Source organism: Eubalaena glacialis, chromosome 5, assembly GCF_028564815.1.
Source record: "Eubalaena glacialis isolate mEubGla1 chromosome 5, mEubGla1.1.hap2.+ XY, whole genome shotgun sequence".
Classification (NCBI taxonomy): domain Eukaryota; kingdom Metazoa; phylum Chordata; class Mammalia; order Artiodactyla; family Balaenidae; genus Eubalaena; species Eubalaena glacialis.
Window position 1 is genome coordinate 14,721,284 of NC_083720.1, and position 19,947 is coordinate 14,741,230.

A 19,947-nucleotide genomic window follows, 5' to 3' on the forward strand; every position below is an offset into this window, starting at 1 on the left:
ACTAATCTCCCACCCCACGCTTTCTTAAACTATAATGCAGCCCAACATTGCACCATAACTAAATACAACCTATGAATATTTAAAGAGATGAATATTCTCATTTTTGATACAATTGGGAGAATTACATAAAGCCAAGGGACAAATGGAAAATTTGTAGCATAAACCAAATATTGCACTTAACAAAATTGAATCTAACCACTTAGACTCACAGTAAAAAAAATTCAGCTGAAATTTTAATTAAATCCACGTGGTATATCATAACTCAATATGCTGCGTATTCACTGTTATTACTGATATGTGCCTACACACGTCTTTGTTTCAAAAGCCCCCAACCGCAATAAAACCTATAGCATGTTTCGGTAAAAAATCTCCTTTTCCATGGCTTTTCTTTAAATGTGTATATTATCAAATCAGGTGGCTTTAATAAAGATCAGTGTTAAAATGGAAATTTACTTTCACAACATAAAGGTAATATCTAAACACCAGTGAGTATATTAATAGAAATACACATACCAAGGTTATTTTTTTCTCCTCATTCCTATCATTAGGAAATTGATCAAATAATTCATACGCATCCATTCATTAGTTTATCCAACAAATACTTATTGAGCATCTGCTGTATGCCAGGCACTGTTCTAGGCACTGCAGATAGAGAATTGAACAAAACAGACAAAAACCTCTATTCACATGGAGCTTAATACTCTTTGGGGAAGACAGATAATAAATATATATTGATATATATAGATAAAATAGTGTTGGTAGACAATTCTCCATTGGTCTCTCATATTTTCGTATATCTTAAAAGCCAAGGCACTGAAAGTCTGTGTTCTGGATTATCTTTTCAAGATTGTCTGTAGAGCGAACAGCTTTGGATGAGATAGTGTCTCCCTCCAGAGCAAATGTACAGTATAATAACAGTAAAAAAAAAAAAGTACAGTATAAGATATATTAACAATATCTTATTGTTAATAATTGTTCTTTATAAAACATTTATGTTCCCTAACTCCAAGTTCCTGTCCTTTAATGCAACCCACTATGTGTGTAGGGGTCACCTGGTCCTTTTCATGATGCCCTGTGGGAATGAGGGTTGGGGAACAGGTGAAGCTGCCATTACTTTAGCTACTGCTATTCCTCCCCCTCCCCCTCTCCCTTCATTCCTTGCTCTCCTTGATATCTATCATATGGGAAAGGGGTTAAGTGCAGGGTGAGCAGGAGTTTCTTAGGCCAGCCCTCTGAAAGCTTGCAATGACCTACACTAGGTTCAAATGCTCAAGAGATGCTATTCAGTTGAGAGAGTTCCTCAGGTTTGGGCACCAAGCCTTATAGGATGGTCCGCTATTGCAGCACTTTGAGCAACCTGGTAACTTTTCTTAAAAGTAAGAATTTTGAAATGTATAGAAATACCGAATCACTATGTTGTGTAATAGGAACTAACATAGTGTGGTAGGTCAATTATAATTCCAAAACAAACAAACAAACTCACAGAAAAGAAATTGGATTTGTGGTTACCAGAGGCGGGGGAGGAGAGAAGAGGGGAATTGGATGAAGGTGGTCAAAAGGTGCAAACTTCCAGTTATAAGATAAATAAGTACTAGGAATGTAATGTACAACATGATCAATAAAACTAACACTGTTGTCTGTTATGTAACAAAGGTGTTAAGAGAGTAAGTCTTGAGTTCTCATCCCAAGGAAAAAAAATTTTTTTCTATTTCTTTAATTTTGTATCTATATGAGGTGATGGAGGTTCACTAAACTTACTGTGGTCATCATTTCATGATGTATGTAAGTCAAATCATTACGCTGTACGCCTTAAACTTAGTGCTGTATGTCAATTATATCTCAATCAAACTGGAAAAAAAGAGTAAGAACTTGCAAACTAAAATAAGCTTCCAACTTCAATTCAACTTGGAAAAATGAAAAAGCAACATACTCCCCTAATTATTTTTAAATAAGAGATTAAACAAGTGTACTATATCAAATTATTTATAGCTATAGTGATTTTAAAAAGGAAGGAAGGGGACTTCCCTGGTGCCACAGTGGTTAAGACTCCACGCTCCCAATGCAGATGGCCGGGGTTCAACCCCTGGTCAGGGAACTAGATCCCACATGCATGCTGCAACTAAGAGCTCATATGCCACAACTAAGGAGCCCACCTGCCGCAACTAAGACCTGGTGCAACCAAATAAATAGATAAATAAATAAATAAACATTTTTTAAAAAAAGGGAGGGAGGGAGAGAGAAAGAGAGAGAGAGATTGGGAGGGAGGGAGGTGAACACAATATAGAAGTACTGATGTATTGATAAAACAAAACCCCTTCTGGACCATACCAACCATGAGTTCTACTGTCTATAGATTATTCTATCCTCAGGACACCTAAATAGTGAAAAGATTTAAACCTTGCTCCTTTAAACTAAAACTCCATTGGATAATGTCCCAAATGACTCTGTTTTTTTTCCCCTCCAAACCCTAATGAATACAGTTCCGTAGTTGAGTGTTATAGGAAGTATCATCTAGAAGCATCATGTCCAAGAAACCTCTAAAAATGGGAGACATGTATCATCACAAAAGATATGAAAATAAATTTTAGAACAAGTGTACTATATACACAATATTTTTAAATGTTTAGTAGAAAATTGTCTCTTTCTATAAAAGAAATGTTACATCCACTTCTCACTTCCCAGATACTTGCTTTCCTCACGTTTTTCTGAGCACCTCTGTGAGGTGACTCAGAGATGGCAGGCTTCCTGGATGTCACATCACTGCAGTAGGCAGCCTGCACGCCAGGAAAGTTCTTTCTCAACAAGTGCATGGGAGTCATTAGTATGCAGGGTCCCATTTCAAAGGCTGAAAGGAAATGAACTGCATGAATTGATTTGAATTGTTAAATAAGAAATAGTCTGAGAATTATTGATGGGTAGAAATAAGAGGGGAAATTTATCAAGTTTATCAAGAGATTTCATTCAAGAATCAAATAAAACATAAAGGGGGAGACCCGTTTATCAAAATACTTAAGTCAATCCCTTTGGGTGTTTGGGCTTTTTCTTTGTTTTGTTTAATTACATTTTCTAAATGGTCTGCCATAAGCATATATTATTACTACTGCAAAGAGAAAAAAATTAAAACTCACGCACACTGTGGTAGGCAGAATAACTGTCCTCCAAAAATGTCCACATCCTAATCTCTGAAATCTGTGAATATGTTACTTTACATAGCTGAAGAGACTTTTCAGATGTAATTAAGTTAAGGATCTTGAGATTGGGAGATTATCCAAATGAGCCCAATGTAATCACAGGGTCTTTATAGGAAGGAGGCAGGAAAACCACAGAGTCAGAGGAAGACATGAAGATGCTACGCTGCTGGCTTTGAAGATGAAGGGACCACAAGGCAAGGAATGCAGGTGGCTTCCAGCAGCTGGCCAAGGAAAGGGGTTCTCCCCTGCAGCCTCCAGAAGGAATGCAGCCTTGTGGATACATTGATTTTAGTGCAGACGATGCATTTTAGACTTCTGACCTCCAGAACTGCAAGATGATAAATCTGTGCTGCTTTAAATCACTAAGTTTGTGGTACTTTGTCACAGCAGCAATAGAAAATTAATATACCCGCTTAACAGAACAAAGCAACTTTGGCTAAGCACCAAGTGAGAGTCAGGGACCATGAATGCTAAAGAATAGAAGGATATACAAGGTACACTTGGCAGTCATTGGAAAAAGAATAAATCAGTCTTGTTAGAAGCTGGTATTTACATACAAGAGGACTGGGAAATAGGTATGAGACAGTGGGGTAGGATCAGATTGTGCATTTAAATTGATCATCCCTGGTGGCGCAGTGGTTAAGAATCTGCCTGCCAACGCAGGGGACACAGGTTCGAGCCCTGGTCTGGGAAGATCCCACATGCTGCGGAGCAACTAAGCCCGTGCGCCACAACTACTGAGCCTGCGCTCTAGAGCCCGCGAGCCACAACTACTGAAGCCCGTACGCCTACAGCCTGTGCTCCGCAACAAGAGAAGCCACTGCAATGAGAAGCCCGCGCGCCGCAACGAAGAGGAGGCCCTGCTCGCCGCAACTAGAGAAAGTCGCGCGCAGCAACTAGAGAAAGCCCGCGCACAGCAACGAAGAACCAACACAGCCAAAAATAAATAAATAAATGTACATAAATAAATAAATAGATCATTTAAATTAAGCTGAATTTGACTTCAGAGGGGAAAGCATCTGGTTTTTGAAACATAGTTACATACTGCCATTTTATACATTCAAGTTAATGCATTTACTGACAAATTCTTAAGTTTTGAGAGAATAAAAATTATTGTATTTTTTTAACTTCAGTATCAATCCCTCAACTATAACATGTAAGCACTAAACCAGAGAAAATTAAGGTCCCTCCCAACCTACCATTCTAGAATTCCTTGAATAAGGGTAGCTCATCTACTGTAACTACCATTCAGAATATTAAGTAAAACATCACATTCTCTGAAGATGATGGATAAGAAACTAGTGCCAGGTTTTTATTTCTCATTAAAATAGAAAATAATATTGCAGAAATGTTGTAAAAATTATTGATGGCACTATAGCCATGATTGTTTCTGCAAATTATTTTTAGTCTTTACCTTTGTTCACACAAATAAGGCATCAAGGATTTTTTTCCTTTTAAACTTCTCAAGTAATAAGAATTTTTATGCTGGTATACAGTTTTTAGAATTACAATTTTAATAGTCAAATAACATACAAATTTATTAAATTATAATTTAAATAACCATACCCTTGGTTTGACATTTTCATGCTTTTTATTATTACTAAAAAATGCTTGAATAAATGTTTTCGTGCACATAGCTTTTCCTGTTTTTACATCTAGGGTCAGCAAGCTTTTTCTGTAAAGGGTCAGATCAGTAAATATTTTAGGCTCTGCAGGCCATATGGTCTTTGTCGCAACTCCTCAACTCTGACATTGTAGCTTGAAAGCAGCAATAAACAAATGAATGTGGCTGTGTTCCAATAACATTTTATTTATGAACACTGATATCTGAATTTCATATAATTTTCATATGTCATAAAATATCACTCTTTTGATTTTTTTTTTAAAAACCATTGTAAAAGGTTAAAACCATTCTTGGTTTGCTGACTGTACAAAAATGGGTGGTGGGCCTGATTTGATCTGCTGGCTGCGGTTTGCAGATGTGTTTTAGATTACTTCTTTAGGACAAATGTCTCAGAATGAATTAACTGGGTTAAACAGTACGTTGTGGTAGTTTAACACTTATTTCCCAATTACATTTTGAAAGGATTAAGTCATTTCTTTTCATTTTTGTTTCAAAGAGAAATCTTTTGGCACTTTCCCCACCCATTCAAGTGAGCAACCTGGCAAGTGAAAGAGCTCTGTGAATGGAATTCACAACCCGTGGGTCTCAGGTTTATCACTGACTGGCTGTCTGCTCTCGGGTAAGTCATGGGATTCCTTTGGTGCTCATCCATAGGGGGAAGTAACAACCAGACGCTCTCAACAAAGGCGTAAAAACTCTAAAATTCTGTCTTTCCAGTGAACACACTGCTTCAGTGTCTTTCCTTTACTAGTGGTTCAAGTTCCATGGGTAAAAATATGGGGAAAAAATGACGTGCGAGAGGAGAGACAAACAAGTAGAGTTATTTTCATTAAGAATATCAAAATGTTACACCTATTACAGGAGAAAATAAAAATGTATACCAAGTAATAGTCTGCAAAATATTAGAGAATAAAACCATATGTTATGTGTTCATGAAAACCAAATCTGTCTTTTCAAAAGAGCGCTTCAGATATTTTAATTGGAAATAACCAAAATGTCCATCAACAGTGGAATGGAAAAATAAATAGTATGTATTCATACAACGGAATACTACGTAGTGAGAACGTGGATATTTCTCATAAATTATAAACTAAAGAAAATATAATAGAAACAAGAGAATACACACCATATACTTTCATATACATGAAGTTCAAGAAGAGGCAAAATCAACTCTGTTGATAGAAAAGTTCTGACTTTTCAAAGATTACCTTTGGGAGGGGGTACTGACTAGGAGGATGTACCATGGAGCCTTCTGGGTACCAAAAACATTCCATATCTTGACCTGGGTGGTAGTTACACGGGGACATACATATGTCAAAATTTACTGAGTATACATTTAAGATTTGTGCATATTATGGAGTCATACCTCAATTAAAATGATTTTTAAAAGTAAATCCAAAAACACTTCCAAAATTTTTTAAAATTTAAAAGAGAAACTTAGCACAAGTATTATACAAAACAAATCTATTTAGTGATCACAGGTGAGAACATTAGAAGTTGACACAAAAAGAGCTTGAAATAAACTTTGTTTATTCTTCATCAGAAATAGTTTCCAGGGGTATGTGTGTCTAGAATATTAATGTGGGGACTTTCCTGGTGGTCCAGTGGGTACAACTCCATGCTCCCAATGCAGGGGGGTCTGAAATCGATCCCTGGATGGGGAACTAGATGTCACATGCATGCCGCAACTAAGAGTTCACATTTCGCAACAAAGATCCCGCATGCTGCAACTAGATCCCGCATGCCGCAACTAGATCCTGCATGCCGCAACTAAGACCCAGCGCAGCCAAAATAAATAAATAATATTAAAAAAAAGAATATCAATGTGTGCTTTCTCTAACCCTATCCTTCCCAATCCTTAAAAAAACATCTAGTTTAAAATGACCAAAAAATGGGTAATCTTGAAGACAAAAATAAATCACTGAGATGATATGCAGTTTCTAGGATGTAGATAAAAGGGGAACTTCTATTTGCTCTGGACTGAGTCGGCGGCTGGCTACAGGTAGTCCAGGAGCTATCAACTGTCAAACTTTAACAGAAATGCAAAAATAGAAATATAAAAAATAAACATGCAAGCCCTTGGCAGCAGGAACAGCAAAAATGGCACCAAAAAAGGTAGCAAAACCCCCAAGAATCCAGCAAAGAAGAATGAGAATAGAACAGAGTTCTGCTGTCGTAAAAGGAAAGAAAAGTCACCCGTCTCACTGTGCTGGTCAAGGGACTTTAGTCAACAGTGGGTCACCCTCCAGCCAGACAACAGCAGAAGTCACCCCGAGCAAACTGCATTGACCAGGACAAAGTGTTCATGATCTTCCTGTCTGTGGGGTGACTGCAGTGTGAAATGTCACTATGAAAGAAGCAAGTGAGAAATTACCACCACAGAAGCACCTTGTGCGATTAGCAAACCCACCATGACATTAAAATCGTCCATTCTTGCAAATGGGTATGAACACATACCCAACTTGGAATAGGATTTCTGATCTTGATAAACAAGAGCATCTGCTCGATGAAGTATTCAAGGACGGAGTCTCTTTCCTAACAGCAATTTATATCTCTGCTCTAAGGGGCATAAGGTAATAGTCATTATTTATAAGCTTAACACCTGTGACTGCTCAGAGAATTTTTAAAAAATTAATGCTGAAAAAAAAAATCATCCATTCTTTAGTCCCAAAATGATATAATTAAAAAATATGGAACATAATCATAAAATTAAAAACTTAGAAAAGTAGCGATAACAATTACCCATAATGCCCCCACCCTAATCCAACACTATTAGCATTTTGCTGTATTGATATTAACTTCTAATTGTTTTCCCTGCATGTATTCTTTTTACATGGTTTATTCATTCATTCAGTAAATGTTTTTGAGGGCTTATTATGAGCCAACCATTTTGCTACGCATCAAAGATGAAATAATCATTTTATTCCAACAAATTTCCTTTTCTACTTATTAGTAAATCATAATCTTTTCTATTACAAAATTGAACTCATAAGCCTCATTTTTCTAACTTTTTATTGCTATTTAATACACATGCAGGAAAGTGCACAAATTGTAGTACAATACAATGAATTATCACAAAGTGAACGCATCCACGTTACCTCACTCAGGCTAAAAGGTAGACTACTAGCATCTTGTGTATCTTTAAATTATTTTAGCGATAAACAGTAGGACCACCCTGGTAGTCTTCTTCTCTCTGGTTCATTCTCTTTCCACCCATACAGATGGTGCAAAGATCACGGCCAGAGGTAACTGCCATTCCTAGAAGGTTCAGCAGACTGGAGTGAGTATCAGGGGAAAGGAAATATGGAATAGGAGGCTCATTGGTCATAACCACCTCTCTGTTAGGTTTCAAGAGAAAAGGGTAAAAAGAATTTTAGAGATCTGTCTATAACTCGGTCCAAAAAGGCATTCCAAGCAGAAGCCCCAGGCGAGTATAAAGAGAATGTGTAGCCGAGGTTTCCCAGCATGTGGGATCATACAGTTATGGTGGTGGGCAATAACCAGGCAGGATTTCATAAGCAGGAATTCTGGTCTCCTTTGACAGAACTAAAAGAACAAACCTTAGAGATATTTTGGTCCAATTCTGTAACTTGACAAAAAAGGAAGGTGAGGACTTGAGAGAATGTAAGTATGCATTAGCTCCTGTTCCAGTTACCTATTACTGCATAAGCAATCACCTATAAAACTCAGTAGCTTCAAACGACAACCGTCCTTTGTAACTATGTGTGGAGATGGATGTTAACTAGACTTACTGCAGTGATCATTTCGGAGGATAAACAAATATAAAATCATTATGTTGTATACCTGAAACTAATGTAATGTAATAACGTCAATTATATCTCAATTAAAAAAAAAAAAAAACGAAAGAAACAACCACCACCATTTATTGTCTCTCCCGGTTCTGGGGTTGATGGGGCTCAGCTGAGGTTATCACTCAAGGTTCCTTGCGTAGCTGCAGCCAGATGGTTGGGGCAGGGGTTACCCGGACGGCTTCTTCACTCACGTCTGATGGCTGTTCCTGAGCGTGGCTGGGGCCTCAGCTGGGGCTATCAGCCAGAATGCTACGACTCAGGGCCTCTTCATGTGGCCTGGCCTTCCTCACAGAATGGGGACAGGCAGAAGGTGCATCCCCTTTTATGAGCCCACTCCTTAAGTCTGTGTGCACAGTACCAATTAAGCTGTGGTCACAGACCCACCCAGATTCAAGGCCAGGGCGGTGGGGCACAGAGACACACACACATACCATAACTCTCCATGGGAGGAGTATCAACATCACACTGTAAGAAGAGGATGTGGAGACCTTGTTGCAACCATGTGGAATACACACTTTGCACAGATGCCCTTCCTGCAGGGTTCCTCCCTGCAAACCCTTATTATGGCACTTATCACACGGTGGGAAACTGTCTGCTTACTTCTGACCCTACGTGAGCTCCACTACAGCATGAGCTCCTTAGGAGGCGCAACTGGATCATTAGAGTAATCTTCGTGTTCCTGGCATTTAGCAGGTGCTCAAAAAATTATCTAATGAATCAGTGAACAAACAAAAAATCTGGACTTAAAGAAATATTTTTAAATGTTTCTAAAGAATCTATAAAAGTTCCTTTATCAAAATCTCTCAGGCTGGGTCAACTTAAGACCATCAGCTTGGAGAACTGTTACTACCTGTAAGTTTTGTTAACAACATATTCTCATCTTTAACTAATCTATCTTTAGTTAACTAATCTATCTCTAGGTAACTAGTCTATCTCTGGGTAACTAGTCTATCTCTGGGTAATGAATCTATCTCTGGGTAACTAACCTATCTCTGGGTAACTAACCTATCTGGGTAACGAATCTATCTCTGGGTAACCAACCTATCTCTGGGTAACTAATCTATCTGTGGGTAACTAGTCTATCTCTAGGTAACTAGTCTATCTCTGGGTAACTAGTCTATCTCTGGGTAATTAATCTATCTCTGGGTAACTAACCTATCTCTGGGTAACTAACCTATCTGGGTAACGAATCTATCTCTGGGTAACCAACCTATCTCTGGGTAACTAATCTATCTCTAGGTAACTAATCTATCTTTGCTACAAACTCAAACATATCCAACAGCTTAAAATGTATCAGCAACACAAAATGCTCATCTTAACATATATTCAGAATAACTTCTGGATTTCTTATTTTCCCCTCAAAATTGGTGGGATATTTTATGACAAGCACCCTTAAAAGGAGATTTACGTATAACACCAATGTTGCTACATATGCCATAGGAAACAGTTTAAAACCACTCTAAGAACTCGGGGCACTTAAGTGCAAACATACAATTTTAAAGTATTTTTATTCATAAATTATATATTTTTGTATCATGTTATTGGATATAGGTCATTCAAACCTAAATTATCACTGTACAGTCAACTTTTCTTTTTCTAGTCAGCAAAGAAAACCAAGATGAAATAAAATTATATAAAAACTTGAAAATTAGTTAAGCTGTTCCCTGGCCTAAGAAGGCACGCATGTGTATTCAATGCACTAAAGTGCTTGTCTTAAGAATGCTGTGCATTGCAGTACACAATCCTTCCAATTTCACTACTGTCCCAAATATCGTCAGGCAGTCCTTAATTGGTTGAGACTCTGGGTATAATTCTGTTTTGATCACTTTCCTCACAAAGCATCATCAACCATTAACCCTGCAAACAAGGACTGATGTTCACCAGCAGGACTTACCAATTAATATCTGACCACTCTTCATAGCAGACCCTCCTGGCAGCAGGCCATGGACCACAAGCTTCTCTCCACCGCCCTGTTTTCCACTTCTTCTCCAGCTCCACTTGGTCTGATGGATAATCCCAATCAGTACTTCCAGAAGCTTGAGCTGCTCTTTGGCTTTGGTGACGGTTAGCTTTTTGGGGTTCACGTAAACGTTCACGTCTTTGTACAGCTGTTGGACAACAACTCCTGTTTTCTGATTGGACTGATGCTTTAGAATGGATACTGGCCCACTGGCATTGCTATTTTTTTTATTATAGCGCTTGGGTAAAAGTTTTTTACTTTTTAAAATCTTGGTAAACCGCTTGAGTTTGGGTTCATACTTTTTTCCTTCTTTGTAATCATCCTCTTCAATAATAATCTCGTTTTCGCTGAACCTGACATGGTTCACAGTAGGTGTCTCAGGAAGGAGGCTTTCTTCTTCATCCTCACTCAACTCCAAATAAAATAGCTCTCCATTCTTCTGCACACTGTCCAGCCATTCAGGCTCAAGGTCACTGTGAAAAAGAGAAAAGATAATCTAAATCGCAGCCAAACATGGGAAAAACAGTTATGCCTTTCCGGCAGGCGGGTGAGGGTAGGGGCTGGGGTGCGGGGAGACGCGAAGGGTGAAAGTTCTTTGATTATTTCAAAGTCTCCTCACTGATTCTAATTTATTGTGAGCATCAACATTATTTCCTGTAGAATGCTTTTTGTAGAGCCTTGAAGAACTGGGGTTGGAGGAGACGGAATCAAAATGGCATAGTGATAGAAAAGAAAACAAATTAAAAAAGAGATGGCCTCCTTCTAGAATCTAAGGTTCTGTTTTGTTTTTTAAATTTAATTCAGTCCCTGTGTGGTTACTCTTCACTTTAGACAATTTCACTGGACAATAATTTACATTAGTAGTTGATTATACAATTATATCCACAGATGTGAGACATTCAGAAATTGCACATAAAAACATCCTATTTGCAAGGAAATTATTCAGCATGGCTGACACGTTAAAACAAAAGTGAAAGCCTACCAGTATTAAAAGACTTTGTTTATATAATAAGTTTTCAAAAAAAGGAACATTCACCCACCACGAACTAAAATCTTTGCTGAAAACAACTAGTTTGTAATCACAGTTAATAATAATCACTTCTGTAGCCTATAATTTCATAAAATTCCTTTTAACGAATAATTGTAGTAAGAAAAGTAAACCACACATTACATGATTCATCATGTGATTATAAAAAAACTTTTAACTGGGAGGTAGGCCATTGAAAAAAACAAAATTATTATTAAAATGATTCAAAGAGCATTAAAAAACAAAAATACCCGTCTTAGGGTAACAGACCTAACCACAAACTCTACCCTGTTCAATGTTATGAACAGTTTACCTTTCAAACTGCTATTCTTTAAAGCAAAACTGGTTACAGTGGAAGAACTAACATGTGGAGACAGTCTTTTCAGAAACATGAGCTGTAATATCCTGGCATGATATAATTTGTGTTCTAATCAATCAGTTAGAAGACATCTGTTTTCTGCAGTGTTTATTAGCAATCCTGGTTCTTTTAACTTAAAAGTCAAGTGTCTTTTTCTATATACTGTGAAAATTCGTCCAAAAAATGCATTATTCTATTAATCAGAAACTAACCACTATGCTGGTCTGTAGTTGGTAATTAACACAGAATTTTCAACTATATATGAATGGTTTAAAAAAAAAAGGCATAACTATCCCCAGATATCAAAACTAACATTTCTTTGGCACTTGCTGGTTCCCAGTGTGTGGCATCATTTTAGGCACTTAGCACTACTTACTGTGGGTTATTTAGCATATCAGTTGTTTTGACTATATCTGTCTGTACCTGCAGAAATCAGTATTTAATATCTCTGTAGTTTTACTCTGATGAGTCTAAATAACTGTGTCCCCACCATAAAAAATTTAGATAACAATGTACCATCATTTAAAATGGCACAGGGACTTCCCTGGGGGTCCAGTGGTTAAGAATTCGTCTGGTAATGCAGGGGACGCTGGTTCGATCCCTGGTCGGGGAACTAAAATCCCACATGCCACAGGGCAACTAAGCCCGCACGCCACAGCTAGAAAGACCGTGTACCACAACTACAGAGCCCACATGCTCTGGAGCCCACACGCCACAACTAGAGAGACCGTGTACCACAACTACAGAGCCCACATGCTCTGGAGCCCGCATGCTACAACTAGAGAGAAGCCCACGTAGTGCAAGGAAGAGCCAGCGCGCCGCAACAAAAAATCCCGCCTGCCACAACTAAGACCCGACGCAGCCAAAAGATTAATTAATTAATTAATTAAAAAATAAAATACAATGGCGCAATGAAAATACCATAATTATACACAATTACTTATGAAGATATATATTAATTAGAAAATGAATGAAATTTACTTGCTTTATAATCTCACCCTTTTAATCTGGTCTGTCATTTGTATGAGAGATATGTGACCCCAAAGAAACATTTTTCCCTCTCTGCTAAACATGAAATGGTTCACCTAATTCTCTAAAATTTAGAATTTATACTTTTTTTTCTTTTTTTGGGGGCAGTGTGGTGTGGCACACAGGATCTTAGTTCCCCACCAGGGATCAAAGCCGGGCCCCCTGCAGTGGAAGTGCAGTCTTAACCACTGGACCACCAGGGAAGTCACTTATTCGCTAAAATTTGAATGTGAAACCACTTTTTGGTTATGACTTTAAGATCCCTGCAGGTGGAGGTGCCACAGGGGGTGGCATTCAGTTGTGGAACAAATAAACAGTGCCAGGCATGGGGGACAGTACTGGAATTACAAAGATGAAAACCTCAGTTCCTTCCCTTGTCTAGTGGGGAAGAGAAACTGAGAAGGAATTCATGACAATACACATGGTAGGTGCAAAAGAGACGCCATCCAGCTTAGCCTGGGGTTGAGGATGAGGTCAAGGGAGACTTTCTGGTTGAGAAGACCCCAGAGGTGAGTTTTAAAGCAACAAGTGTCTGGGGAGGAGGGCTTGGGGAGCTGAAGGGGAAGACGAGAAGAGAATCCCAAGCAGAAGTACCAGCACAAGCAAAGGCCTTGAGGGGTAGTCTCCATTGCCTATGTGGATAACTAAAGCTAGTCTGCGGTTGCCAGAGTGGAGGTGGTGAGGTGGGGAATGACAGGAGACGTCTAATTTTGCAAGTTGTAATTTTGCAAGCCCTTTTGGACCCTGGCAAAGGGTTTGGGTTTTGTTGTGTAGGTAAGAGAGCATCAATGAACAGTTTTAGGTAGAGGGGTTTACATGTTAGAAATCCTTGAATAGATCTATTTTGACAGGACAATAGAAGAAGGAATTGAGGTGGACAAGATTCAAGATAAGAGGCCAGGGGCTTCCCTGGTGGCGCAGTGGTTGAGAATCCGCCTGCTAATTCAGGGGACACAGGTTCGAGCCCTGGTCAGGGAAGGTCCCACATGTCGCGGAGCAACTAAGCCCATGTGCCACAACTACTGAAGACCGTGCGCCTAGAGCCCATGCTTCACAACAAGAGAAGCCACCACAGTGAGAAGCCCGCGCACAACTAAGAGTAGCCCTCGCTTGCCGCAACTAGAGAAAGCCCATGTAGCAACGAAGACCCAACGCAGCCAAAAATAAATAAATTAATTAATTAAAAAAAAAAAGATAAGAGGCCATTTAGGGGGCTGTTTCCGTAGTCCAAGCAAAGATGATAACTAAGGCAATTGTAGAGGAAATGGAAAGTAGGAAAAACATTTGAGAAATGCTTGAAAATCACCAGGATGTTGAGACTGATTAGATGCGATGATGAGGGAAAGGAAAGAACTGGTGTTGACTAGATTTCTAGTTGGTGACTGTACTTTCATGCACACATAAGCACAGACTCATTTTATATAAATGGGCAAGTAATTATCATACATGTCATCCTCCCTTCCTACCTTTCACTGACATGTTAAAAATCTGTGTTCTAGGGGCTTCCCTGGTGGCGCAGTGGTTGAGAATCTGCCTGCCAATGCAGGGGACACGGGTTCGAGCCCTGGTCTGGGAAGATCCCACATGCCGCGGAGCAACTAGGCCGGTGAGCCACAATTACTGAGCCTGCGCGTCTGGAGCCTGTGCTCCACCACAAGAGAGGCCGCGATAGTGAGAGGCCCGCGCACCGCGATGAAGAGTGGCCCCCACTTGCCACAACTAGAGAAAGCCCTCGCACAGAAACGAAGACCCAACACAGCCATAAATAAATAAATAAATAAATAAATAATTAAAAATAAATAAATAAATAAATAAAATAAAGGCACTGCTTTGGCATTAGGTAAAGTCAGAATGTCCTTTAAAAAAAAAAAATCTGTGTTCTAAACAAGGTCCTACTGTATAGCACAGGGAACTACTGATATATTCAATATCCTGGGATAAAGCATAATGGAAAAGAATATGAAAAACAATATAGATATATATGTATAACTGAATCACTTTGCTGTATACCAAAAACAAACATCGTAAATCAACTATACTTCAATAAAAAAAAATTTTTTTAATCTGTGTTCTTATAATCATATAAAACATATATAGGGTTGTTACTGTTTGTTTTGAAAAAGTGAGTGGAATCTATACACACACACACACACACCCCTTTATCATTTATCACTAATAAAACAATTTAAAAACCTCTAATGGCTACATTAAGGGATGTAGCACATTTGGTCACTCACCTACTGATTAGCTTTGTGTTCACTTTTTTCTTTTTTTCTTTTTTTGCCCCTATGGACAACAATACAGTAACCATTCTTTTATGTAGGGGGGTAGATAGATAGATAGGTAGATAGATAGATAGGTAGGTATCTTTACCCTAAGACTGTACCAATTCACATTTCCACCAGCAATGAATGAGATCCACTTTCTTTTTTTTTTTTAATTAATTAATTAATTTATTTATGGCTGTGTTGGGTCCTCGTTTCTGTGCGAGGGCCCTCTCTAGTTGTGGCGAGCGGGGGCCACTCTTCACCGCGATATGCGGGCCTCTCACTATTGCGGCCTCTCTTGTTGCGGAGCACAGGCTCCAGACGCGCAGGCTCAGCAGTTGTGGCCCACGGGCCCAGTCGCTCCGCGGCATGTGGGATCCTCCCAGACCAGGGCTCGAACCCGTGTCCCCTGCATTGGCAGGCAGACTCTCAACCACTGCGCCACCACGGAAGCCCTAGATCCACTTTCTTAAGCTCTATATTTAAAAAATATTTCACTTTAAGCAGAAGAAATTTTTTTAAAAAGGGAGAAATTAAAAGAAGGGAGATAAGAGACAGGAATAAAGACAAGGAAATGAACATAGGAAACTGAAAAAGAAGACAAAACATATAGTAAAAAGAAAATGACCTGAGAGGTCACAGACCTTGGTTCAAACACTGTTCTATTGAGATTTTCACTTTTCTAAGCTTTAGGTTTCCTCTTCCAGAAAACAGGTTATAGCTACCTCACAGGGCCGTTATCAACAGCAAATAAAATAATGTGCCTGGCATGGTAAAGGCCAAATAAATGACAGTTCCCATCCTCTTGCACCACAGTCAGAACTGGAGAGAAACTTACACCTTTATTAGATACAGCTCCTGTACTTCTGCACTTTTCCAACCCCTAGCAATAAATGAAGATGCCTCCAATGATCTCTATTTACTAGATTCCAGGCTAACTGCTGGTAACATATGAACCAAAACTAGATACTGCCTTTAAGGCCACAGTTCAGGATTCCCAAAAGGTTCCTTATTCCTACTACAGGTGATTACTTCCTATTTAGAAAAACATCAAGAGCATAACTGATTAACGTATCAGAAAGTTTAACAGAGTTGGAAAGACTGTACTCTCAAACTAGTTCTATTTGAATGGAGGGGGTGTATTAAAAACAACAATAAAACAAAACCGCCAACTTTTCATTGTAACTATTTATTAATAATGAAATTAATATTATATATAGACACTCTTCACTCCAGGAGATGGAGCTTAATCTTTCCTCCTCTTTAGTGTAGATGTAGACTGGACTCAGTGACATGCTTTCAAAGAACAGAGTATGGAAAGCGAAAAACAGCGACTTCACAGTGAAGAAACTTGGCAGACATCACCTTAACCAAGTGATCAAGGTTATGAAAAACAAGGAAGGACTGAGAAACTACTGCAGACCAGAGGAGACTTAAGGAGACGTGATGACTAAATGCCATATGATACCCTGGATTGGATCCGAGAACAGAAAAAGGACATAAGTAGGGGAATGGTGAAATATGAATAAAGTCTAGAGTTTAGTTAATAGTACTATACTAATGTTAATTTCTTAGTTTTTAAAAATGTACCCTATTTGTGTAAAAGGTTAACATCAGAGAAAAACTGGGTGAAGAATTTACAGGAATTCTCTGTACTATCTTTTCAACTTTTCTGTAAATCTAAATTTATTCCAAAATAAAATATATTTTAAAGTTTTTTTTTTAATTAATTAATTAATTTATTTTTGGCTGCATTGGGTCTTCATTGCTTCTCGTGGGCTTTCTCTAGTTGCGGCGAGCAGGGGCTACTCTTTGTTGCAGTGCGCAGGGTTCTCCTTGTGGTGGCTTCTCCTGTTGCGGAGCATGGGCTCTAGGCACGCGAGCTTCAGTAGTTGTGGCACGCAGGCTCAGTAGTTGTGGCGCACGGGCTTAGTTGCTCTGCCACATGTGGGATCTTCCCGGACCAGGGCTCAAACCCTTGTCCCCTGCATTGGCAGGCGGATTCTTAACCACTGCACCTCCAGGGAAGTCTAAAATATTTATTTTTAAAAAGGAATTAAATCTAGCAGTTTTAATTAAGATTTTTATAATACATGGGTTACATTAATCAATATTAATATAAATATTCTTTCATTTTTTTCTGAGAGCCTATGGTGCAAGCTGCAAAGCTGTCATTGTGCAAATGTCTTTCAATGAGATTTTTGTTTTGTTCATTCTACTTTGCTCTAAACAGAAATAACTGTATATTTATAGTCTGCCTGCAAAGTTTGACGGCACTTTAATTGGTTTCAAGGCCCTAAATGATGTGGTAAATGTGAGCAGAATCCTTCTTACCAAAGAAAAACTTGCTAATTTGCAAATAAGCAAGTTCACTTACATAAGCTCTAACAGTATATTAAAGAAAATGAACTTCAGATAATGCTTTTAAGTTTCTCAATTACTCAGGTGTTTCAAAATTCTATGTTGATACTAAATCTTTTTTTCGCCTTCTAAGTTATTGAATCTCTCAGGTCCTTAGTTGCGTTAATGTCAGCATTTTTCACCAAATGAAGCAGTATCACAATTTCCTTGGCCACCACAAGAAAAAACATTAACAAAATAGCCAGCCCTCATAGCACATTTCCTTAAGGAAAACAGACTTTTGCTACTACTTCAAACCTGTTATAATACTTTTTTTTCTTTTTTTTCGTTTTAGTGGGGAAAGCACAATGTGCTTTACCAAAGTGGCCAACACATGTAGTTACATAGTTATATAGTGCTAATAGGTACAGCAGGACAATCCTAGGTACAGAGACAAACCACACAAAATAAAAACACCATGACAAATTATCATGGATTCTATCTGGGGCTTGTTCAGTAAGTACGGGTCTGCCTAATGCTTTTCTGTGTTTTCATTTCTGTGTTCTGTCTACCAGCAATATCTAATTTTCATCCCCGAAGTCTTCTGATTGTTTTCTAAAAGGAAACCATGATTTTAAGGGTTAAAATCTATGCTAGCTGCTATAGCAGCTTGAGGAGGTGGGGAACCTGGTGGGAGCTGCTGCTGCTGCTTCTAGCCCAGCCAGTAACCACTGGAACAAATGTGAAGCACATTAGAGAAGAAGGGATCAGCCAGTGAACTGCTAACTGTGTAGTCATTGCATGAAATAAATTTTTACATCAGGAACACATCTCCACTAGAACTATGCTAATAATGACCCCATTCCCTACCCCAGCCCTTCCGCTAAACAGGGCACGTCTACACATCACTAAGTTAAGGATACGCTCTAACTCTGGTAGAACTGAAATCAAAGACCAGCAAATCATTTTTTGATAGGGCTTTACTGTGCTTTTAAAGATGTCAGGTGGACAGAGAGCTCATCACCTAGCTGAAATGCAAGTCACAAAAGTGAGGAATGAAAACTGCTATAGGAGAAAAACTGTTATTGGAGAAATTAAGTCTAAGAGGGATCAAATAAGGTCCTAGGAGAAGGTGGCCCTTAAATGAAAACTTGAATGACTGTGACAAGCAGAGATAGGAAGAAAAGATGTTTCAAACAGAGAACAAAGTATCAATACGTATAAGTGTAGGTATGAAAGAACATGTTAGGAATGAGAATGGGTGAATATTTCAGTGTAGTAATATTATGAACTGAATGTTTATGTTCCCCCAGAATTTATGTTGAAACATTTCCATCCAATGGGATGGTGTTAGGAGGTGGGGCCCTTGGGAAGTAATTAGAATTGGATGAGGTCATAAGGGTGCAGCCCTCACGAACGGGATTAGTGCCCTTAGAAGAGACACAGGGAACTTGCTTCTCCTCTCTGCTATGTGAAAATACAATGAGAACTTGCAGTCTGCAACCTGGAAGAGGGTCCTTACCAGAACCTGACCATGCTGATATCCTGATCTTGGACTTCCAGCCTCCAGAACGGTGAGAAATACATTTCTATGGTTTATAAGCCACTCAGTCTAGGATTTTTTATTTTTTGGCCACACCACACATCTCGTGGGATCTTAGTTCCCCAACCACGGATCGAACCCATGCCCCCTGCAGTGGAAGTGCAGAGTCCTAACCACTGGACAGCCAGGGAATTAATTCCCTTGGATGTTTTTTAAATAGCGGCCAGAGCTAAGACAAATAGGAATACAGGTGACTTAAAGGAAGATCATCAAAGATGGGATCAGATAGGCTAGGGACAGACCTAAAAGAGCTTAAAAAAGCATCCTAAGGAATCTGGAGTTTATTTGGGAGGCCATCACGCTTTTGAGTAGAAAAATGATTTAAAAGACTTTTCTTTTTTTAGAGCAGTTTCAGGTTCACAGCAAAACTGAGCAGAAGGTAGAGTGACTTCCCATATACTCCTTGTCCCCTGACTTGCATGGCCTCCTCCATTATGAACATCCCTCACCAGAGTGGTACATTTGTTACAATCGATGAACCTACATTGACACAACATAATCACCTCAAATCCACAACTTACATTATGGTTTACTCTCGTGGTGTACAATCTATGGGTTTGGACAAATGTATAATGACATGTATCATCCACCATTATAGTATAATTATAGTATCATACAGATACATACAGTATCTGTATAGTATTATATAGATACTATATGATATTATAGTATCATACAGTTCCACTGCTCTAACACAATTGTCCTAATATTTTAAATTTTGAAATAAAAGTCAAAA

The 19,947-nt window shown here is 38.7% G+C and overlaps 1 protein-coding gene across 3 annotated transcripts in view; it reads right to left on the reverse strand.

Moving 5' to 3' along the window:
* INTU (inturned planar cell polarity protein) overlaps positions 1–19,947 on the reverse strand; it is an 82,041-nt gene that overhangs the window by 47,128 nt on the left and 14,966 nt on the right. For all 3 annotated transcript variants that reach the window (XM_061191101.1, XM_061191100.1, XM_061191102.1), the window contains exon 2: positions 10,522–11,060. In XM_061191101.1, the coding sequence (XP_061047084.1) occupies positions 10,522–11,060 (539 nt within the window). The remainder of the gene's footprint in view (positions 1–10,521; positions 11,061–19,947) is intronic.